This window comes from Lolium rigidum, chromosome 1 (genome assembly GCF_022539505.1).
Source record: "Lolium rigidum isolate FL_2022 chromosome 1, APGP_CSIRO_Lrig_0.1, whole genome shotgun sequence".
Lineage (NCBI taxonomy): Eukaryota > Viridiplantae > Streptophyta > Magnoliopsida > Poales > Poaceae > Lolium > Lolium rigidum.
Window position 1 is genome coordinate 319,183,825 of NC_061508.1, and position 25,326 is coordinate 319,209,150.

At 40.1% G+C, this 25,326-nt stretch overlaps 1 protein-coding gene and 1 non-coding gene across 2 annotated transcripts; one reads left to right on the plus strand and one right to left on the minus strand.

Annotated features, from left to right (window-relative positions):
• Positions 1-6,083: 6,083 nt before the first annotated feature.
• On the minus strand, positions 6,084-6,963 carry LOC124684248 (homeobox-leucine zipper protein HOX18-like). The gene is made up of 3 exons (XM_047218603.1): positions 6,619-6,963; positions 6,446-6,525; positions 6,084-6,306 (listed from the first exon to the last, which is right to left on the minus strand). The coding sequence occupies exons 1-3, from the start codon at positions 6,961-6,963 to the stop codon at positions 6,084-6,086; spliced, it is 648 nt and encodes a 215-aa protein (XP_047074559.1).
• Positions 6,964-23,785: 16,822 nt separating this feature from the next.
• Positions 23,786-23,876, plus strand: LOC124685562. Its single transcript, XR_006997547.1, has one exon. It is a non-coding gene; the product is annotated as a small nucleolar RNA snoR128 (small nucleolar RNA).
• The last annotated feature ends 1,450 nt before the right edge of the window (positions 23,877-25,326 follow it).

Below are 25,326 nucleotides of genomic sequence, written 5' to 3' on the forward strand. Positions count from 1 at the left end.
CTATTCTTGTAGACAGTGTTGGGGCTCCAAGAGCAGAGGTTTGTAGAACAGCTGCAAGTTTCCCTTAAGTGGATCACCCAAGGTTTATCGAACTCAGGGAGGAAGAGGTCAAAGATATCCCTCTCATGCAACCCTGCAACCACAAAGCAAGAAGTCTCTTGTGTCCCCAACACACCTAATAGGTGCACTAGTTCGGCGAAGAGATAGTGAAATACAGGTGGTATGAATAAGTATGAGCAAGTAGTAACGGCGCCGGAAAAGTGCTTGCCGGCGTGTGGTTGATGGTGGTAATATTGCAGGAAGTACAGATGCGATAAAACAAGTAAACAAGCAGCGGTAGCGATATTTAGGAACAAGGCCTAGGGATCATACTTTCACTAGTGGACACTCTCAACATTGATCACATAACAGAATAAATAGATAGATGCTAGACTCTACACTCTCTTGTTGGATGATGAACACCACTAACTGTGTAGGATTACACGAACCCTCAATGCCGGAGTTAACAAGCTCCACAATATTCGATGTTCATGTTTAAATAACCTTAGAGTGCATGACAGATCAACATAACCAAACCAAGTACTAACATAGCATGCACACTCGTCACCTTCACACTACGAAAGGAGGCATAGATCACATCAATACCATCATAGCAATAGTTAACTTCATAATCTACAAGAGATCACAATCATAGCCTACGCCAAGTACTACACGATGCACACACTCGTCACCATTACACCGTGCAGGAGGAATAAACTACTTTAATAACATTACTAGAGTAGCACACGGATAAATTGTGATACAAAACACATTGCAATCATAAAGGGATATAAATAAGCACTTCACTATGCCATTCATAACAGTGAATAAGTATTCTGTGAAATATAGCCTAAGAGACCCACACGGTGCACACACTGTCACCTTTACACACGTGGGACAAGGAGTCTCCGGAGATCACATAAGTAAAATCCACTTGACTAGCACAATGACATCTAGATTACAAGCATCATCATATGAATCTCAATCATGTAAGGCAGCTCATGAGATTATTGTATTGAAGCACATAGGAGAGAGATTAACCACATAGCTACCGGTACAGCCCCGAGCCTGGCCTCCTCATGGGAGACAAGCAGCGTTGATGAAGATGGCGGTGGTGTCGATGGAGGAGCCTTCCGGGGCACTTCCCCGTCCCGGCGGCGTGCCGGAACGGAGACTCCTGTCCCCCGGATCTTGGCTTCGCGATGGCGGCGGCTCGGGAAGGTTTCTCGTACCGTGGCTTTTCCGTCTCGTGTTTTAGGTCGGGGACCTTTTTATAGGCGAAGAGGCGGAGTCGGAGAGGCGACGAGGCGGTGACACACTAGGGGGCGCCCCCTAGGCCGCGCCGCCCGTCATCCGGGGGCCCGGTGGCCCCCCTCCGGCGACTCTCGGGTGTTCTGGAAGCTTCGTGGAAAAATAGGATGCTCGGGCCTTGATTTCGTCCGATTCCGAGAATATTTCCTTACTAGGATTTCCGGAACCAAAAACAGCAGGAAACGAGAACCGGCCCTTCGGCATCTCGTCAATAGGTTAGTTCCGGAAAACGCATAAATATGACATAAAGTATGCATAAAACATGTAGATATCATCAATAATGTGGCATGGAACATAAGAAATTATCGATACGTCGGAGACGTATCACTCCCCACCTCAGTCTCCATACGAGAAATACGAGGAGACCGACACCCAACCACCAAGCCGTTCATATGCCCATCCAGCCGATGAACGTATCCAAAGATGATGCCCCCATGTTGGTGGGGACACATATGTCGCCATCATCCGATCGAGGAGGCCCCCATAACACCTCCAACGTGGGCTACGACGCCCATAGGCGCAGTCGTCAATGGTGGCCTCCCCCGGATCTGAGGTTTCCATCGAAAACTATGGAGCATGAGTGACATAGGCATCCGCAATGGGCCTGCCGAAAATAGTATTCGGGGTTTACTGAAGGCCCACAGGTCGAAGAATATGAAGTTCGGAAGCCCAATTAGTTGTTAAGGAAAGATAGAGTTGTATTAGGAAGGCAGAGATTTGTAACTTTACGGGTTGAACTCAAAGAGTCTCCCGGAATCTGTAAACTTGTGTAGTACGAAACCCTCGGCTCCGCCTCCTATATAAGGGGGAGTCGAGCGACAAAGAGAGGATCGATCATTGTCAACACAACCCTAGTTTTCATAAGCAGTCGAGTACTTTTCCGGCTGAAACCCTCGAGATCTACTTGCCCTCTACTTTCAACAAAACCCTAGTCTACAACTTGTAGGCATTGACAAGTTAATCCCTTGTCAATTGGCGCCGTCTGTGGGAACTAGAGGCGACAAGGACCTGATCTCGATGGCACGTTCAAAATCGTCGACTTCCTCGGTAGCAAGAAACGCGATGGATAGAGGTAAACAGATCGAAACTGATCTCATCGATTTTGTTCCTCACCCGCCCTCCCATTTGGATGCATATGCGTATCTGGAGGAGCCTATGGAGATGACGTTCGGAAGGTTTCACTTACGCGTCGAGAAAGAAGGATCGTATTGTCTCGAGGTTCCGATTTCGTCGGGATTATCAGCGGTCGATTCCGATTTTTCGGACTCGACGTCATCGATCGAGACAGGCGACGAGGAGATTTCGCCGCCGCGGTTCACCAACATTACGGCAAGCGAAAAGCTCGCCAAGATCTTCGACGACATGTCCTTCGAGTCGTTTGCGGACTCCGATATAAGCAGCGACTCGGACAGCATCGACAAGTTCAACTTCATCGACAGATCCACCATTGTTGGAGAGGTCTTCACCGATCTATATGACGGTGTCACCAATCCTGACAAAGATCGAAGTTCAAAATATCATCAAATCTATGCAATTGGAGATACAAGCCCCCACCATCGCCTCCAACGAAGTATATGACACCAACGGGTGCCGCTATCGATGGTGGTATCCTCGCCCGCTTCACCAGTTGGACCACCATATAATCCTCACCCCCATTAGCCAAACAATCCGCCGCCCGGAAGCCACCGCGAGGCGTCACCGGGATGTAGTATCGCTAAAAATCATGCAGTCCCATACTACCGGACTTACCGAGTAGTATATGTTGTTCTTGGCGTTCCTGGGAGCCCAAACGTGCATGTTCCTAGACACCCGATACTACATCCGGTAGTAACCTCCTGTGCTACCAAGGTCAACCCTAGTACTACCAGAAAACTTATAGGAATGCATACAAAATTTTGCATTCGGATTTTCACTTTGATTTATGTGGGATTGTTTTGAAGCTAACAACAACCTCTAAAACACCATACGGAAAAACAACAAAAACTCCATGGGAGGATAAAAGCACAAGATGAAAGGTTTGACCTCTCAAAAAGAAATCGACTGATAAAACCTCAAAACTAATAAAAGAAACGAAATAATTTTTCATTGGAAATCCATTTTTTGATGAACTTGAGCTTGCCTTGAAGATAATCACAAGCTCTAAAACCTCACATTGAGAAAATCCAAATAACAAACAAGAAATATAATGACAACGATGAAAAGTTTTGAGCTCCCTACGAACGATATGACCAAGTTACTCATTTAAGAGCTTTCCTTTCTAGCATGACTGTGGATCCTATAACCTAGTCTCCCAACTAACACCATGATATCGGTAAGAAAAACCAATCAAGGTCATATATTTCTCTTGCGCATAATCCACCTGAGCTAGATGATCATTATCATGCCTGCCTCAAATTGCAACACATTTATTAATTGTTTCCGCTTGGTGAAGTCTTGCAAATTTTTCCATAATCTGCTGTCGGGAAGACTAACTTATGGATATCTTCACATGTACTTCATGACAAAATGGACAACAATATACATGCAAAATATCTCTTATAGATATCTCATATTGAACTTGACTTCTCAACCTTGATGATGATTAAACCTTGACGCGATCCTTCTGTGGTTCGTATGATTGAGATCTTCCTTTCAATGCAGGCCCGTGGAGAGATAGACAACCCATATGGAAACCACTATATCTTGGGTTAGTTCACAAATTGCATTTGAAAATTTCTTACCATACCACGAGATCACTTAATCCTACTCGGCACATCATCTACGACTTGTGTGTTGATGAACTTGATTCCACTGTTTGCACTAGGTCTTGATAAACCTTGTATGATGTCTTATTTCAGAATTATGATGATGTCTTGATGATAAACATGAATTCCCCAATTCTCTTATGACCAATCTTCGGATCACTCCTTAAATAACACCTTGGTCATCACATTAATATCTTATCTTTTTTATTAATTCAACCTTGAAGCCAACATATGAATCAATCATTGTGTATGGACAAAATATGCATTCAATTTATTTAGACACTAGTTCATAGGGATTACCATTAATTACCAAAATCATAGATGGGGCTCCATGCTCTTTCACCAATCCTTTTCTTGTGGAAAAAAACATTTGGCTTTTTTAGTGGAGGAAATGGTATTTTCGGAGATACTCGAACCTATATTACCAAATAAATTAGGAATGTGCCATTTCATATAGATACATGATTTTAAGAGTGTATCCTTTCCGTATACATTTGGGATAAGGGCTGGCATCATGTCCTAGGTCACATATATTGTATACCTTCAAAACTATAAATAGAGGACCATGAGCTGGCTTCATGCTTCACATTAAGAAATATATTTCTTATGTATACCTTTTTGTGAATTTCTACCAATATAATCCATCTTCGTTCTCGTATAATGCATATAGAATTTACATATATCCTAAGATGAATCAATATTTGCATATATATCATATAAAAATAGAGTCTCAAATTAATTCAAAATTATTATAGTAAGACATGTTTAGAAATATCACAAATCTTGGACAAATAAATTGTAACACACATGTATCTTGAGCAAATGCAATTCTTTGAGTGTAGTGATATCAAAAACTTAAGAAATTGGTAGTCTTAGGTGATGTTGCATGATCATCCAAAGAGCATGCAACAACGAAGATTTTATTGTCAAAATAATCTGATGTTGAAATAAAAATGTGTATAAATATACTTATTTCAGTGTCTCGATCTAATGTATGCGCAAGTTCTCTTTCCATGGTGGATGTCTTTAGTGATGTGTGCATATTTTACATTAATATTCATGGGTGTATTGATTTTTTGTATGTTCATTCCTGAGGGTTTTAGAATAGAAAGAGTTGTCCTTGCCTTTGATGGAAGATATGATCATCTATTAAATTATTTCTATGCTCATTGTTTTTATGACAAGATATCCTACTTTTCGTACAAATGATTTGAAAACATTAATTTGGAATCACTGTTTAACCATTTTTAGCAAACAATCCAACTCATTTATTATCTAATCAAAATATTATAACCTTCAAACTATTATCCTAGCAACTCCGCCTCACCTTCGAGACGGTTTCACCACCAACACACAAACCTAGCATTAAGGAAAATAAATTGCAAATAGTTGGCGCCTCGAGGTGCTAGATCGACCGCTGGGGATGAATTGAACCAACAGCAACAACGGTGTAAGATGGTGACTTGTCTGGCCGCGGCTTGATTTGTAACTTTTGGTTTCGTGATCTTAGTATGTAATTGTCGCGATCTCTTGTTGTTACTTCATTATGATTAAAGTTTGGCCATTTTTGTAAACTAATTAGCCCCACCATAAGCCAGGCTTTAGCTGAACAACACAAACCACACAATCGGTTTCTAGCTTTCATGTACTATATTGCAGGGAATAATGTTATGCTTAATTTAGCAGGAAATACAAAATACAAAAGCGCCCCTTAAGGACAAAAAGAGAGCAGAAGGGAGCAGAAAAGTAAGCTAACAAAATTTCATTTGCTCTGCCTCCCATCAACGAACAGTTAATTATTTCATCGGAACAAACAAATAAACTAATATCATGTGCGTGACTGAATATATAACTAGAGGTTGCATGTAACGCCATACAATCCTCGTATATTCAAGATCGTCAAATGCTAGAAGTTATCAAAACACTTGATTAGTCTACACGAACTCACTCTAGACCTCAAGTCGAGTATATATACCCACTCGAATTTCGTTAATTCTTCACGTCCACCTTCTCGCAGGACGGGCAGAAGTTCACCATGGCCGCCGCCCTGGGAAGCTGGGCGAAGAGTGGCGAGCCCGCTGCCCGTGCCGACATCGCAGCTGACCGCTGCAGTTCCACAAGCTCCTGCTTCAGGCGCTGATTCTCGTCCGTCAGGCTCTCGCACCACCGCTTCAGAGACTCGCAGTCCACCTCCGTCTGCTTCAGCTTTGTTCTGTTTTGCATGCACAAATAGTTTCAGAACAAAATTCACAAACTAAGCATAGCAGAGTATGCCTTTCTGTCAAACCATGCACACTGAATTACTGATGGATCAACTGTTGGGTAGTACCATGGTGCAACATTTTCCATACCTGGCTCTTCTATTTTGGAACCACACTTCGACCTGTCTGGAGCTCAGATTCAGCTGCCGTGCCAGCTCCTGCTTCTGGACCTGCATGCCAGAGGTACGTCAGAAACCATCTTTCAGCAGCTAGGCAGGCATAATAGCACAACAGAGTTATATAGAGACCCCAACATTGCGTACATGAGAAAGTATGTTGCGGGCACGGAAGCTGTCTTCGAGGAGGGTGCACTGCTCCTTGGTGAGCCGGAGCTTCTTCCTCCTCGCGCCGTCGCTCGAACATGGGCTGTTCGACGACGATCGGCCGTCATCGTCGCCGACCCTCTTCCTTGCACCTTTCCCTCCCGTCTTTCTCGCCGCGTGTTCATCAGGATCGCGCTCTTGGTTGCCACACAGGGAGAACAGCGCGTCAAATCGAACCGGATCAGGCCGGCGTTCGTCCTCGTGGCCATGGCTCACATCGCCACCGCCGCCCTCGCCGCCGCCTATTGCTAGGCCTAGCCATGCACCCAAATCCTCCCGCTCCATGCTGCTGGCTCTCGAGGGTTGCCTAGGGAGATAAAGCTCGGTAAAGGAGAAGCGAAAATGGTTAAGAACTTAAGAATGCCCAGCTACATGCGACATGTCGATTTATAGGTGACTCGTGCCTAGGAAGCAACCTGGCTGGTCCTGGACAAGGTCAGTTTCGTGTGCGTGGATTGAAGACGACAATAACACGGGTAATTATAAGGGGTGGACGTTTGTTTTGCGTGAGGAGACGGATTAACTAGTGAGTTAGCTGATCGACGGCACTGTTGTAGTTGGACTGATTAAGAGATGAAAGGGCAGCATCGGAATCTATTCACACAACTTTTTTTGTTTGTCCGTTTGACAGGGTTATTACTTAGTATTAGTTCGTACTGAAACCGACGACATAATCTTGAGCCCTTAATAGTAAGTCAAGTGTGGCCGCTAGTAACGTATGAGTAAATCAGGGTTGGTTTGCAGCGAGGAGGAGGATTTGTTCAAGTGCGACACGTTCTCTGCGTGCGTATCTTCGCGATTAATTCTTGCAGACCAAGCATGGACTGACGTACGTACGTACGTAGGTCATGTTAATTCTGTAGTTTTATTCTTGGACTTCCTAGCCATAGAATTTTGCACGCTCTGCCCTGGACGTTCAGGTCACTCGATCGAAAACAGTAGAATGTGGGCTAATTTTAGATCGATTGAGATTAGGTTCATTTTCAGCTAGGTTATCTTATCTTCGTAATTTTGTACTACCGTGTGTATCAATATTTTTTATTGTGTGAATATCTTTTCTCTATTATGTGTCTATTGTTTACAGCTTACTTGGGATTTAAAGATACATTTTTGCTAGTTATCTCAGAACTAACTTAGTCCCAGTCAAGTCTAACATCTCATCAGATCAGTATCGTGATTTGTGCACTTGAGTTGTAAGTTGGGTTGCAACCGAGATTTTTTTCTCCAGTTGCAAGTTGATTTGCTATTGAAATTCTTCAGTTAGAAGTGAGGTTGCAATTAAAAATGCATGTGAACCATTACATTTGTTTCGTGCTTCGTGCTAATTGTGAGTTGCAACATGGATTCTAACTAAATTTCGATGACGTTATTTTACTAAGAACAAAGTTAGTTCCCAATCGACTGAGAAGTAGTCACACCCTTACAAATATCAGCCGCAGCCTCATTTGAAATCGGAAAAATACCAGTTATAACTCAACTTGCAACTGAAAAGTTCTAACCCCACTTGAAAATCTTAGTCACACCTCCGCTTACAACTCACATGTTGTGTGAATCACGATGCAAATCTATCATTTTTTAACTTGACCGAACGCTAATTTAATTTCAGCTAGCTGAGTACTCATGCGTGGGCCCTGACTATGTTTTAAGGAAAATGCTTCCAATCTGTCGCCCGATGGAGAACAAAATATCGGTCGTTGTCTTCGTCACGCGACCCTCCCGCAAACCACTGGGGCCCACCCACGTGCTCTTCTCCAACTCATCTAGCACATCTTATCTTCCCTCTTTTTTCGCTAGTTAGTTTGGCATGCACATCGACGCCGGAAGTCCGAAACCAAGAGCTCGCGCGCCGATGTAGATCACCATGCCGTTGTCCCAAATCCAGCCTTATTTGTTGCTGACTATTATTGTAAACGCTCAAAAAAAATATTGTTTTTGTTGTTAACTATTATTGTAAATATATCTATGATTTGTTGTAAATATAATTTTTCGTATGGGATTTTTTTAGTGTTGGAATTGTTTTTTTTGTAAAATTTGTTGCTAACTATTGTTGTAAATACCAATTTGTTTTGTTGGTTTTATTGTTAATATATTGATGCTTTGTTGTAAATATATTTTTGGCATGTGAATTTTTTAGTGTTGGAGTATTTTTGTGAACACCCAAATTTTTTATTGGTTTTGTTGTTAATTATTGTTGTAAATATATTAGTGATTTGTTGTACAGATATTTTTTGTTGTAATGGTATATTTTGTAAATATATTGCTGATTTTTGTTAACTTTACAGATGATTTTTATTGTAACCAAATCTGCCGTAAAATATTGTTCTTTAAACTTTTTGTAACAATACTTTTAAAAAATATTACGTCAATTATGTTGTAATATTATATATTTTTTGTATGCGGAGAGAAGAATTTTGTTGTAATACTCTCCACATTTGGGGTAAATCAAGAGTATGGCCTGTGTGTCAACGTGTTGTGAATATCCAGAAAGCAAGGCCCCGCCCTGTCGTTTTAAAGTGCGGTAGTTAGACTGCGGGTTGATTTCCATAAAGTAGAGGGGGCAAATGTAAAACTACATTTCAACTAATTCTGGACATCGGATCTCGATCGGACGGCGCGAAAACGACCGATTTTGGGACATCCAATCGACCGACCGACGCTGAGCGTTGGCCATGTTTTAAAAGGAAAAAAAGGTTCCATGAAATAATCAGGAAAAATTATAGGTCGTTTGATGGGTACGGTGCCCGCCTACTACGTACTACTCTGGAGATCTAAACGAGACGCCGTCTCGCGTGGAGCCATTCCAATTGACCAAGCGCGCCATGATTACACTACCTGTAGTGACATGCACATCGCTCTCTAGCATGCACGTACGCGGAACTATCTCAGGGTCTCCACAGGTTCGGTACTGCACACATAGGTACGGTTGGTACTTCCGCGAAGCAACGAGTGATTAACTCTGCATTATTTCGGTCTTTGAGCAAAGGCTGCGGGGGTGTCGCAGATTTCTCATGGCCGCCCCGTCATTGTCAAGATAGGGATAGTTGTCTAGTTGAGATCTCCGCCTCGTTTGTTTATCCGAAAATAATCTACTACAGTACCTGGCTTGATGTAGAAAGCTAGGGCATCAATTCTGTCAACAATGTTACTTGACCCGGTAACCTTATACTCCTTACTAGTTATGATAGGAGTTCATTGTCGATTACTCCCTCCGTTTCCAAATTATATGTTGCAACTTTTTTATTCTAAAATAACTGAATCTGTATATAATAAAATGTTCTAGATACATATCACCAAAGCATTTGCACTTAATATGGAACACATAAAGTAGTTGTTAGTATTGATGTATCATGGTGGCCTTCGCAAATGCGAGGTCATTATCTTTATTTCTTTCGAACGATGATCATCTTCTTTAGTGTGTTAAAATTGACCAATAATTATGTTTATAGATTCGTGGACTTTCGTGGTGTGTTTAAAACTCAGTAGCCATAAAAGGTTTCCCGGAGATACCTAAGGGGGTAAAGAAACAAATAGATTTTTACAGATCACGTTTTCTAGCAAAGCGATGAGAACAAACATAAATATAGATTAACGAAATGGAACATGCAATTGTTATTGCGATGCTTAAACTAAAAAATAAATACTAATTGAGCAAATGTCTCTTAAAAAACTACTTATTGAGGAGGGAGTGTGGCAAGAATTGGTGCATACCAAGTATCTAAAACATAAGACATTATCTTAAGTCCAATCGAAACCCACCAATTCCCCCATTTTGGAAGGGGCTTATGCGGGTGAAGGAGTATTTCTTTAGTAGGGGCCATTTTAAAGTTGCTAATGGTTCCACTACTAGGTTTTGCGAAGAGATATGGTTGAGGAAACATCTTAAGCACAAAAATAACCATCATGATATAAAATTGTGCGACGGAAGAATGTTACTGTTGCGAATGTGTTAGCTTTAGTACCACTAAACATTTGTTTAAGAAAACTATACTGCTTGGTTACACTTATGTCAGGGATTTACGATGGTACGGTTGTCGGATGAACCAGACATATTTGTTTGGAGGTTAACAACCTCAGGAATATTCTCGGTCAAATTCATGTATGTAGATGTTATGAACATTCATATGCCTTTTTTTGCAAGTACTTATGAAAGCTAGAAATCCTATTAAATATAATTGTTTTCATGTGGTTGCTTTTACCATAAAGTGTTGTAACCAAAGATAACTTAGCAAAAGGAAATTGGGATGGGTGTACCAAGTATTGTTTTTTGTGGATCTCAGGAGGCCACTAAACACTTGTTTATTTCATGCCATTTCGCTCACCTTTTATGGAAGATAATTCATATTACTTATTATCTTCCTCCTACAAATAATATCGTAAATGTTTGAGAATTGGTTGAATGGAGTTGCAACCAATCTAAGGATAGAATTGTATAGGGATTTAAGCCTTATGTTGGTCAATATGGATATAGATAAATAATATGGTGTTTAACAAGATTAGACATTTCAACTTTTTGCAAGTTATTCATGAAGTGGCATACTGGATGCAACTATGGTCGTTCCTTTTCTTGCCGGATCAGTTACAACTTAAGGCTTCTAAATGCCACCGTCTGCTGTGGGCCGCTTGTTATATCTGTAGTCGGGTTGGCTTGCGGCATATTAATCGACTATGAGATGTTTAGTTGCTACATTCTTTTAATTTTTCGTTGGTTGATTCATGTATCAACTTTGTGTGACACATGAATTGTAATATTGATGAATGATAGACCTTTTAATAAAAGGGGGTGTGCATCAGCTAATGCAGAGGTTGGGATCTCACTCTCCATTTCGAGCAGAATGAGGGAATTGTTGAAGATTAGCATAAAGAAGATGCGCGCTAGACTAATTGTTTACTCTTCATGTATCCTATTATAAGTTATATTTTCCAAATTACTCTATGCCTTATTGTGAATTAACATGATGATTACAAACTTTTTCTTTGAGGTGGAAATAATAGAGATGAAAGGTTAGTTTAGATTTTGTAGGATCCCAACAACAACACAGAGGACGAGAAAGAATAAAGTGATGTGATGATTTTGTAATAATTCATCATCTAAAATCATTCCATGACATTAAACGTTCACTCAAAATAGGAATGGTTATTCATTATGACTTTAAGTTGTCCGGTTTTATAGACGATATACCAAAAGCTATATATCAACACTACAAACTGAGAGTGAAAAACATGGTATTAGAGATCGATCACATAAACTATGCAACATCCATCAAGATTATGACAAGAAAGTGGAGATCATTGGAGATAAAGAGTCCCATAAAAATCCTCACATTCTCACCACAAAGTTATCTTATTTATCATTAATGATAGAGTTATGGGAATTTCCTTACGGGAAAATTTAAGGTCGGTGCAAATCTTCTCCCTCCCGTAATTTTAGGAACCATAATCAATCCATGTCTCTATTTTCTCCTTGTTCACATAAGCATGGATTTTAGGTATACATTTGATTGTGTATCTTTGGATAACATAAGTTCATATATAAGTTGTATTATTAGCCATGTACTCCAAATATTCCCCTATGTTATGTGACCTAGTTAAGGTGCAGGTAAGGGTCAATATTATCAGCTAAGTGCTATAAGGGAAACTCCAATGCCACCCAAGGTCGATTTAGTCCGTTTTTGTGTGCCTCACAAACATAATCGGACACCCGTTTGCGGGTACCTCATGGTCAGAATCGGACCCCTCCCCACTTTTGAAAAAAAAACCAAAAAAACAACTGTCCAATTTTTTTGAGAAAATATTTGCATGTAACAAACAATATACACTACTAGCTTACAAATTTACAGTGCGAAGTAACATATATTTCAAGTGCAATAAAAGTTACAAAATTACAAAAGTTTAAAATCAATTTTATGCTCCGTGCAGAGGGAACAAGTCACATGAGCAGGGACCACGTCACATAAGCCCTCTCTTTCTTAGTTGACTATGTAGTCACAATCAAATTAATTTGAGGTTACAATCAAATACTCACTAATTTATGCTGAACTTTTTTACTTAGTCATAACTCATCTTGGTCTTTAATGTTTTATTTACAAATACATACACATTTTTCTATATATATTATATTCCCTCTGTGCCAATGAATAAGGCCTATATTTTCTCTACTACTTAAAAATACTAAAGTGGTTCCTTATTCTGCCCATCCACGATACGTTTGGTCGTTCTTGCCGACAAAATCTTCGTCGTACGCTTCATCAAGCGTTCCTTTTTCGTACGGGCTCAACTGGGCCGAAGCCCAGCTACCTCGTCTTGATGGAACGTGAACACAGCACCTGAAAGGCTGAAACCCTCGCTCCTGAGCTCGTCATCCTCCTCCCCTGCTCCACGACCCGAGCCGCCGCGCTGCACGATCTTGCCCGTCGCCGTCGCGCTGCACGATCTTGCCCGTCGCCGTCGCGCTGCATGACCTTGCCCGTCGCCGTCGCGCGAGTCTCCCGGCGTAGCCACCTCAATCCTGCACGCCGGTGGCCAGCACGCGAGGCCGCTACGCGAGCCTGCCCGTCGCACGACGTCGCGAGAGTCTCCCGGCGCCGCCGCCGTCGCGTGAGTCTCCCCGGCGCCGCCATGAGCCAGCACGCGAGGCCGCCACGCAAGCCTGCCTTTCGCCGTCGTGCGAGTCTCCACGGCGCCGCGGACCTTGCGCGAGTGTCCCCGCCGCCGCCGCCTCGATCCTGCACGCCAACGGACTCCACAAACCAGCACTCGACGCCGCCACGCGAGTCTGCCCGCTGCTATGTACCGCAATCCGCTCCGTTGATGAGCTCCACTGGTGCTATCAGCTGATGAAGGAGCTTGGGCGTGTTCGGCACCCGTGCGTGCTGGCGCTCTGAGCTGCTTCTCCTTGGCCTGGAAGAAGGCTCTTCTCCTCTTCCACGGTTAGTCAGTATCAAATCCCCATGGCCATCTTGTTTTCACTACTCCATATGGGACGATTGACATGTTGTACTCCATTGACTAAAATAGATCAGGTAGTTTCAGTTCATGTTATTCAATTAGACAAGGTCGTTTTAGCCAAACTCAGAGGTAGCACAGATTGATAAATGGATCACGGTGGCTCAGCTGATCCCCCATTAGGTTTCACTCTCCTTTGCCCTTGTGATGATTCCATTTTGTTTCCGGAGATTTTCTTTGGTCATTAATGTTTCTTTATTCTCTTGCTTCTTATTATCGTGACTAGGTTTACTTTGAATCAACTGAAACTTGCTGATCATGAATAGGCAATGGTTAGTCATCTATCATATTGTGCATTCCTTGAATTAGTATCAACTTGCAGTACTAGGATGGTAAGATTAGTATTTCAGTTTTATTATGTTCTAGAAGAATGTAGATTTTTATTCTTGTTGGATTTTATATGGAATCTCATATCTATCTGAAAGCGTATTTGCACATGTACAACCATTATTTACAGTAGCTGAAACACCATGGTTTAATTATTTATGGTCAATTCATAGCACTGACCACTTCTTAGTGCCATCCTTTCTCGAGTCTAGGAAAAAAAGTTCACTGTAATTTGTTCCCTCTGTAGAATCATGCCTGAATCTGCGGCCCATCTCCTTGCAAACTGTTCTTTCGTTGTGTCGTTATGGCAGCTTGTTCTCAAACTGTGTTATCTGCTGCAGCCGACTATACCCCAATCCCCCAATACCATTATGCTCGAGCAATGATTGGTCTCTGCTAGGAGGATCCGAACCCCTATGCTGAGGATAATTAATATCTCTGGTTAGGAACAAATATTATTTTCTCTTTCTAAACTTTGTTATTCTATCTGATATGGTCTGGCAAAATTAAAGTGTTGCTAAATAATAAATTATAATTGTCATCTTGCTGCTGCTTTGTTCCATGGGAAAATGATTTTGGTGTTAGTTTGTTATGGGAAATATTTTCTAAGTAAACCGGAAATATGATATAGTCGAAAGAGCAATAGCAGATTGGTTCTGGGAGCTTTGAAACAACAAGGACTTGTGCTACTCGTAACCATGGACCATGGTGAATAGTTACACAGGTACAAGCGTGTAGTGTATACATTCTACTGAATGGGAAGACATCTGGAATTCAAATGTTGTCAGCTTACAATTTGTTGGCGGAATCTAATTGTATTTACATTTGTTGGCTTGATCTATGTATTAGCTATATTACTATATTTCTACCTAAAGGGGAAAATGACTATATGTTATATTCAGACTTTTCATGGTATAGATCCGTACATGGATGCTGCATTTTTTCTATGACTCTTCACCTTGGTTAAGAACAGATGTGTTACTAATTTGTAACGGTGACTTTACCATCATGTGTTTGTAGTTTTAATCTACCCCATATGAACCTCTTCCATGGTTGAAGCTGATTGTTCTTGAAAAAAAATACATAAGTTACATGTGTATGGATTAGATATCTCGTCGTGTTAAAAGAGCTTCCCAGAAAATAAAACCATGCTACAATGCTAGGTGTTAATCTTCTTTTTCTTTGACTCATATAGAGAGAGATACTAAGATGATTACTTGTACAGATCCATGGCCAAAGAACAGACTGACAATTTGTGGTGCTCTGTCAGAAGCCTTACCATCGAGGATAGGACTGATGGTATATTTCCTCTGTTTTTAGCCGCATTATGTTGCTATAGCATGGTTGTTGATTACTAACTCCTGTGGCATTCTACTTTTTGGGTACATCTAAACTTAACCGTGGGATCTATTTCATTGCAGGGTGATGTGGATGAAGGAAAAGAGCCGAAGAGCAGTTTTGGTTAAACAATTCAGATGGAAACTGATTTGGCATCTTCGGAAATCATAGCAAAGGTAAGTTAAGAGCGTTTCACTCCAACTTCATATTCTTATTGGCTGGATTACTTTTCTAATATTTCGGAAATGAATACTGTCAAGGTTTAGCTATTTTATTGAGTTAAATCTCAATCAAGGTCTCTAAATATATGTTTGTGATAAGCCTTATCAAAATAGGTTCATCTGTAGATGCGCGATTATGAAGCTTTCTGCACGTCTTTGGCTGATGATGGCCCATGTTTTATTCCATTACAAGGCCTAAAATAAGTCAATAGTTAGTCTTAATGCTACAGTATTTCATATTATTCAAAAAGATCTGATGTGTTCTCACTTCCAGTATGGAAGCCATTTCACAACAAATATATATTTCAACATATAGAATGAAGGTTTGCTAATGTCACACTGATATCTCACCAACATGCTAACATATCTTATCATGCTCACAGTAAAGTATTTCAGCAGGTATACTTAATAGTAGTGGAAGCCAAAATAAAAGCGATTTAGATAAGAGAGCCTACTCAGCTCATTCCTCAGTTGAAACTGGTGATTTAAACATCATTAGCCTGGGGAATCACTGTCCATTGGAAAACCAGTAATATTCTCATGGTACTTCATTCCATGGTTTGACCTTTCTATGTACATCTCATGGATTGATGGACTCATTACATATGCATTATAGGCTTCTCGCATTTTCTAGATCCAACTCATTACCCTCTTCATTCTCTCTAGAAGCATGAACATGTAACTCTAAATTCGGTATATTTTATCCACTGCATTTTAAATAATTGATTATTTGGAATTTTACATTCTTATAATACAATAGATGGATCTACTTAAATACTGTGATTGCATTATGTTTTGCCAAGAGCTTTGAATGTGAATGTTAACATTATGGTTCCTAGGTTATATGGAAGGCATGAACGGTATCCGGGGATGATGCCTTGTTCACCGGTTTTTGCCCTGTAGTAGCTCTCTTTCCTGATTTAATGATATTGCAATAGTTTCCAGGTGGTGAAGCCCAAACTGAATACTACACCGTACATGCAGAACGGCTTCATGATGAGCTTCAGAAAGAGGGAGCAATAATACATGCTGAGTTGGAAAAATAGAGGTAACAATGCATTCCATTTGAAGTTGGAAAAGATCATCCATAGTTCAAGAACATGAATGAGAATATGAGGAGTCTCATTCCGTGAATGAGGGAAATCAAAATGGCAGGATAATCCTCTTTCATAGCTCTAGATATATTGAAACTTAGGAAGGGATTAGACACATGCTCTCACTTTATAACGCAAGCTTTTACATATAGAAAATGCCAAAAACAACCTCTCTACTCAAAGCAATCCTGGGGTAGGGCAAGTTTGGCATGTGAACACAGTTACATGATTATGCTTTGGTTAATATGTCCCTAATCTCGCACATAGCATTTCACGACAAAAGTGGTTATAAGTGTAACAATTTTGTCTGAAGCGTGTAGTCAGCATGTATATTCATAAAGACTGTAGCATGAACTCTGCTTTCTCTCTGTTGTTAGGGGTTATCAATGGTGTTGAGATGTTTGGCTAAACTTAGATGGTTTGAATTTTGTTAAAACGTGTTTATACCAGCTTCTCTTAAATTTTAATGATATACTTGATATACTCAAATTAAAACATCTCAGTTAAGTAAATTCAGCATTTTCCAATTTGTAGGTAAGAATTATTTGAATCTGTTGCTGTAAGGATGAATGGAGGATCCATGGACCAGGCTGAGATAAGGGAGATTATGCCTCAAATTCATTCATCAGATGATTGCAATCTTCTGCAACATTTTCTACTGTATTTCACCAAATCGCTTCACGTGTACAAATGTATGCTCAACTTAACTTTATAAACCATCACGTGATGCATGTGCAGAAGTCTACTTTGATTTAATTAGGTGTATAAGAGCGGCATCACCGGCATAAGAAATTTGTTTCTCCTTAAAGCACATCAGAGTTGGAGGGGTAACAAAGCAAGTGTTGTACTTTTTTCTAAATGATTGATCTTTAAGGCTGCCTTGTAGAACTGTAAGAAAACCATATTTGATGGATTTAGGTGTTAAAAAAAGTCAACATGGACACCATCGACCTGCGCATGGAAAGAAAAACCAAATGTGGAGGCACATGCCAAGTTTCTACAGTTCTCAGATGGAAATACATACGAGAGAAGATCAGTTGTTCTGGAATACCATTTTGACTATTTATTTTGTTAGACAAAAATCTTAGAGGTTCCATATGAAGGGCTCAATGGATGAATGGATCTTGGTGGCTTTGCATAATAAGTGAGGCACTGAGAAACAAGTGTGCATCCGTGATTTTGTCGAACTTGCCAAGATTGGGCTCAGGTTTGTGTTCATATTCTTGCATGTTGAAGTCCATGTTATCTACACTAAACTCATGACATGATAAGCAAGCTTTGCAAAAATATTCCCTATGGGTGTGGCAAATGCCAATATAGTATTTCCTTCTGCAGGTTATGCCGCTCTTATACACCTTATTAAATCATATAATTTTTTTTATATATGATAAGTTTAGTTTAAGAAAGTGTTAACTTTTATGCTTGAACAGTAACACTGCAATGATGGTTGATTATTTACCTACTCAATTTCTACAGGCATTCGTGTATGTTCCTTGTGGATTATTTAGCGTGTACTTAAATCATAAAAATAAAAATGGTTTCCTTTTTGATGGAGTGAAAATACATTATTTTCTTCTGAACACGGTTATTTTAACTTTGGGGTCATTTACATGCTTTTAGGTGGCAATGCAAGATGTGATAAATTATCATATGAGAGAGATGGGTCCTGGTTAGAAATAGGTGCGCTTTTGTAGCTGGCCGATTTGAAGTGTTTAAGGGTTCGGTCACTGTAATGCTAAATATTACACTGGGTAGAGATCATTTTCATGATATATACGTTTTCACTATCTTCCTATTCATTTCATGCAATGTATCACAGGAAGCATTTAGAAAAGTAGAAGACAAGGATTCTTCTGTTGGATTTTGCTCTGTCACATCATCTTATCATTTATAATTTCTTGCATTCGTTATATGTGGACGATGATTTCAGTTTATAGCTTATAAAGTTATTATTCTATCTTAGTCGGCCTTGCTTTGGTTATTTTTGCATTTTGTCACTAGAAATAGTTTTATTCTTATAATTTCTATTTGATGCACACGGTAATAAGTGTATTATTTAACCATGCTCATTTTCTGAAGACTATTATTAGTATGCTTGTTTCAATGCCCCTTTAACTTTGGTGAATGTTAAATAACTTTGGTGAATGTTAGATATTTCTTGGAAAATGCATGTACCATTACCGGGGTCTTGCATAGTATTAGTATGGTGAAGGAAACATATTGTTCTTCTACGAGTTCAAAGTGAAACATATTATCCCACCAGGCGTTTGGAATTGATCATGGATCAACAATGGCACTACTATCAAGGGAATAGTTGTTGTAGACAAAGTCAACCGTAAAGGTCGCAAAACTAACAATTTGGGTTGTGTTAGTGAAGTTTAATGTCATTTTGATTGCATATTTGTACTTATTTGTAGTATTTTAGTATTATAGCAACACAAAGATGTGAAGGCATTTTAGATGTTTTTAGTAAACACGTCGAGATAATTGTGGAGACAATCACATGGAGTTGTCTTGATGACTAAGGTGAAGCGTCCCAACAACATAACAAGAGCTTTTGCACATCATATATATATATATATGAAAGACATTTATGCGGTATGAGCAAAGTGGTTTGGCGAAGTAGTATTAAAGACTTGAGTACCCTGTCACCCGTGGCAACGCACGGGCATTTTAACTAGTATTAGAAAAAGAATCAAGTTAAGTAATGTTTGGCCTATTTTTTCAGAAAAAACTACCAAGAACCACAATATTATATAGATATCATATGAAAATACATTTCATGATGTATCTAACAGTGTTGATTTTTGATTGTACATACTAATATTTTTCTAAAAATTTGGTAAAACTTTACGTACTTTGATTTTTAGAAAAAAAAATAGCCTCGTTAACGGATGTAGTACTTGTATTCTAATACACTCTTATGTTGCTAGTCTTACATTTCAGGTATAATGGGAAATGGTGAATCATATTATCTGAAATTATGTATGAGTAAGAATCATACAGTTATAATATTTTCAGTTTGAAGTACATTATTGTGCCAAACTTAGATTCGTAGGTTGTTGCAAGACATTTTCATTTGTTTATATGGTTTGGATTGTTCACAAAAAATCTTATAATTGATGTACTGTAAATATAGGCAGCCAAAAGCTACCAATTACAACGCAAATAAATCAATGCAATATTTGTATTATAGTATATGTGTCATTGTCCATAATATTGTTAAATATCTTCATAATTTAGTTGAATGTTCTAGGGTGCATAAATTCTACCAATCCAATGACATTGGCATATGGCTTCTATCTATACTTAGTATCAAAACCATAGCATGTGTAACATGTATGAGTATTTAGAAGTATGGTTCAATGTTGTTCATTTGATTATTCTTTCGGTTCCTGAGAAAAAAAAACTAATGTTGGCTTTTGCTTGAAGATTGACTTTGTCATGTATTTCCAAGGCCTCAAAACTCAAGGATATTACTCGATAATAGGGTGTCATGTCGCCGTACATGGATCATTTGGCAACATGTGGCAATGTACTCAGGTATTTATTTTAATACTGCGCTGGCCAAGATTTGAACTTAAAACCTCTAACTCTAGTACCATATAGAATTGGATGAAAATGGTTAGGCAATTCAGAAGTTTTAGCTTTATTGACCCACCCTTAGAAAAACGAATATTGCATTTTTGACACTTAGTGGTCATTGTACTTGTAAATTGTAATAAGATCTACCCTTCTTAAACAACAGAACAACAAGACCTAGTGGAGTACATTATTTGGACTGTTAAATTGACATAAATCCTGCTGAGATGTAACAATAGACATGAGATGCTAGAGTAAACAAACATAAAACTTAATATAAAGAACTACAACAAATCAATCCGGTGTTCCGTATACATGTCAAAAAGAAGAAGAAAAACAACCGAATGGTAATCTTATTTGATGAAGTCATCACCGAAATCAGCAGATTAACTATTATTTTTGTTCTTTGCTCCGTCTTGTATAAAGGAGGCAACCAAAATATGTTTGTCTTGTTTGGCTCGGTGAGTCGGTGTGATGGTAATTTCTAATGTGGCATTTAAATTCCGCAGTTTCTTATTTCTTTTTCAAATTGATGCACAATTAGAATAGTCTGATATGGTCGTCTAAACGAAAATGATTGTAAGATAATATAGGCATTACTCCATTCACAATTATACCTCTAATTTTCAGTTTTTTTCTGAATAGAATCTCAGTGCAAACGGAGGTAGCATGACAAGAACCGTCGCGTTAAATCCTCAGTGATTGCGCGGCTAGCTGACATGGATGGAGTTGTGCCGGTCTCTAGTCAGCCGAATTCAACTCCTACGGTTTGCAGGTCTTCACCTAATTAAGCTACGAACCATCCTAGAATGAAATGGTCTTAGATAAACGTTTCTGCTACTGTTTTGCACTACTTAATTCTGCTTACGATTATGCCAACCGTAGTACATACCAATTTCCTTTCTGAAACTGACAGGTAGTGACCGAGACTACTAGCTGCCCGAAGGAGTTTGTTTCGTCAGAGATACTTTCACGTGCTCTTTTTTTTTTGATCTGCCACTTTGACGTGCTCTCGACCCATATAATACCGATTCTAAGATCTTATCAGTTATTAGCACCTGGATCCTTTGATTCATGCGATCATGTGTTGGAAGATTTTCTTGGCCTCGTCCATATCTTTAGTGTAGAAAAATAAGTGGGGACAAAAGTTGCGACTGGAAGGAATCAATGGATTCGATGTGTGCTCACTGTGTCATACACTGTCACTTCTTCCTTGGAAGGTGAGGGACAGTGATAGTGATAGATTCATCATCAATTGGACAAAGGCGTGTAATCCAATCGATGAAAGAACCGTTCAACTCGCTCGGCGTCCTCTCGCCTTGTTGGCGGTCTATATCGTGCCATCGTCCCGCCAGGCAAATGCTGCTTGTCAAGTTCAGGTTAAAGTCACTCTCCCATCCGATGTGCCTCGTCGTTGGTCTTGATCGTCTGTTGATTCTACTCCTAATAGCTTTTTGGCCTCAACGGACATGTAATCTGCTTTGGAGAAGCAATCTGAGTTATTTTTAGGAGGCTATTCATTCTCTGCACGAAGTTTTTTTAGGAGGCTATTCATCCTCTGCACGAGTTGTTGACTTTTTGTACAATTGAACGCTAGTGATTAGGGACTATTTGGAGCGGGCGGAAGCTATGTTGGGCAGACTCTCCCGAACACCTGCCGATCCTTTGGTTCTATCAGTTATGAGAAAAGTGGGCCCTAGCGGAGCGGATCTTCATGGTTGTTTCTCTCCTCATGCTAGGGAGAGCTCAGCGATATCGGCTATGGCCATGCAGATCATGCATGAGCTCCTAGAGTTGTGTGGAGTTGTGCTTACACCTCCTTTTGTCGAGGAAGTGAGGCCCGGCTCGCACGAGTTCTCGGGTGTGGCTTCTCTACTGTGTCAAACACTTGACTTTGAGAAGTGTGGTGTTGTTGACGATGCAGTCTCTCTCTCTCTCGCCTGAGTCCTACAAACTGGTAATTTCTATTGGTGATGAGGCTGCTAAGTCTGAACTATTGCCAACGGTGCCTAGAGCTGTCGTCGCGAGAGAGGTTTGTGATTTTCTCTATCACCTTGGTTGTTGCCTACCCTGGTTCCGCAGTTGGTTGATGAGTGCCCCCAATGTCATGGCCTATCCTTTTCAGCGCAGTGTTGGAGTATCGTATTCGAGTGTTTGTTAGTGTCGCTTTATGGTTTTTTATTATGCTTGGTTTCGTCTGATTTTCTCCTAAAAATTTGACAGTCTCTTAATTAAACTAAGAAACCATTCAAGAATGAAATGGCTTACATAACACTAAACTGTTTTGCTACTGTTTTTGCTTACGATTATGCCAACCGTAAATACCCAATTTCTTATCTGAAACCGACAGGCAGGGACCGAGACTAGTAGCTTACCCGAAACAGTTTGTTTCATCCGAGATACTTTCACGTGCTCTCGACCCATACCGGTTCTAAGATCATATTATCAGTTATTAGTAGCAGCACCTCGATCCTTGACTCATGTAATCGTCTGCTGGTAGATTTTCTTGGCCTTGTCCATGTTTTTTGTGTAGAAAAATAAGTGGGGACAAAAGTTGCAAGAGGAAGGAATCAACGACGATGTGTGGCCACTGTGCCAGGTTTTCCTTGGAAGTTCAGGTCAAGTGAGTGAAAGTGATAGATTCATCATCAAGGAACAAAGGCGTGTAATCGGATGGACGAAATAACCATTCAACTCGTGTTTAACGAGTCCTTCAACTCTTGGTCCATCGTGCAAGACGGGCCTGATGTTTACCGACTGCGCAGGCCGCCGGCAGTTGCTGGGCCAGAGTACCTCCATGGGCTGGGCTAGTAGGCCGTAATGGGATGGCATGCACGTAAATAAAGCAAAATTTCTAGGGCTTTTGCGGAACCGTCTTCCTATAAGTACCTCGTCATCTCCTAGGGCTCCATCCATCTAGCGCCACCGCGCCGCCTGCTATCCTACCTCATCAAGCTCCCTCGCTCTTGTTCGTTAGAACATAGAAATTAACCAAGGATACTCAGCTCTCTCATTGCAATGTTGCCTGCAAAGTACCGACTGTTTGGGTACTCAAATCCCTCACAGCCAGTACTCTGCGACGACATTTCTGTGAGCGATTTGGGTTTTTTATCGCTACTCTGATGGAGGTTGAAGTCCATTGCGACCTGCTTGTTTCCTTTCATTGTTTGCTACATCTTCCTATTTTTTTTTATGTTCGCTGCTTCGTTTTGATGTCAAAATCGGCGCAAGCATTCTTCAGATTTATCTTTGATTCGTTCTACTTTTTTTTATTTCGCTACTGTCCTGCTCTGCTCTTCCTCATAAATTATCTCCCTTCATCTGGTTTCTGTTCATGTGTTTGAAGGGGTTCGGCGGTCGGCGATGAAGAAAAACAAGGTTCGCTCGTCTTAACGGCGGGCTTACGTCCGCCTTGAAGATCGTAAAAGTAGTCTGAGCCGACACATCTCCTGATTTCATCGATCTTTTTTTTTGTTCTCTGTAAGCAGTGTTTTCTCTCCAATTTTAGTCTTTTCAATAAAAAAACGATTGTGGGGTTGTTTGTTGCGGTGATGAGATCTTTCAGTGTTGAAAGCAGATCCCTGCTTCATGAGTCTGGGAAATTCTATTTCCTCCTGAGCGGTTACCTGAGCAACTCTATACCCTATCTATTTGATTCCTCTAGCTATTAGCTTTTTGTTTTTGTTTTGTTTTGAGGTGTTTACCTGATTTAGGCCTCACTGATAACGATTGCAACTTAGGCAATCTAATTAAACATCACACAATCATTGACACAGAACAGTTTCATACCGAACACGAAAAACAGTTTCTGTAATATTACACTACAATACAAATCCTGTGGAAAGGTGGGAACAACACCACGAACACAGGAATTCGAATAAATATCAATGAAACGGATGTTGTCGAGGATGATGAACTCCAGAACCTGCTCTGTTGCAGAGTGTACACATATCAGAATTCAGATGCGATGGACAGATCGAAGTGTACACTCGTGATCGGCAACCGTGTATTGCTTCAACAGGTTGTGTCACCAAATGCCCGTGAAACATCAACTATGTCACCCAGATGTCCCTGCATATTCTATCGTTTTTGTCACTCGTCTCTCTTGTGACAATTTTTTAGGCGCAAATCGCGATTAATTAGGTTCATGAACAATATTGTCTAGGATCAAACTATAACACCGTCAACAACCAAAAAATGGTTCGATATGCCACAAATATATGATTAATATCCAGGATTGTGATACTCAAGTCAGTATGATACATGCTCATACATATGGTAAGAGTCAAACATGACCCAAAATGTCCGACTCATTTCTGCAGATCATGGTGAACTTAATCAAGCATCCCAAGTTCTTCACTGGTACACATTGAAAACTTAGTGCTTGGTACTTGGATCTTAAATCCGTGAAATATCGTCCTGTAGCTGAAACTTTCGCCCTCATGGAATCTGAACATTTGAAAGGCGGATAGAGGGTTGAAAGGCTTTCACGGTCATTCATGTAGGTGATCACCTGGTGGTGGCAAATGTTGGAGATTCTTGGGTGGTTATTTGTAGACCGATGGTAAAGTAATTACCAATCGTTTTTGCCGAAGAAGAATATCTCTCAACATACAATGCACGTCACCATTCAGTTTGTTTCTCTTGAACCGGCCCACATCTTACTGTTTCTCCATCAACAACTCTGCTTTTTTGGAAATCCTCCACGAAAAGATCTCTTTTCGAGGCAGCTGGAATACCAGTTGCTGAACTTTGCCATTTTCACAGACTTGATAAAACATCATCTATACTTGTTTGAGTAACATTTGCCAGAGATACTTGCAATTAAATTCATAACCAAGAATGTCACTCAGACAACTATGTGAGCTACAACCTATGATGTGATGCATGTACCTATACCTGAGCTGCACCGAAGCTCTAAATATTTCTTATATACGTGTTACTTGCATTAATATTGGCTTCTCAATGATCTGTGCCAGATTTGTTTTGGCTGTTCTGGTAAACTTATTTAAATTTTCCTACATAATCTAGATTCTCTTTATTGAAAAAAAATCTAGATTCTATATACCTAGGCAAGTAAAAAA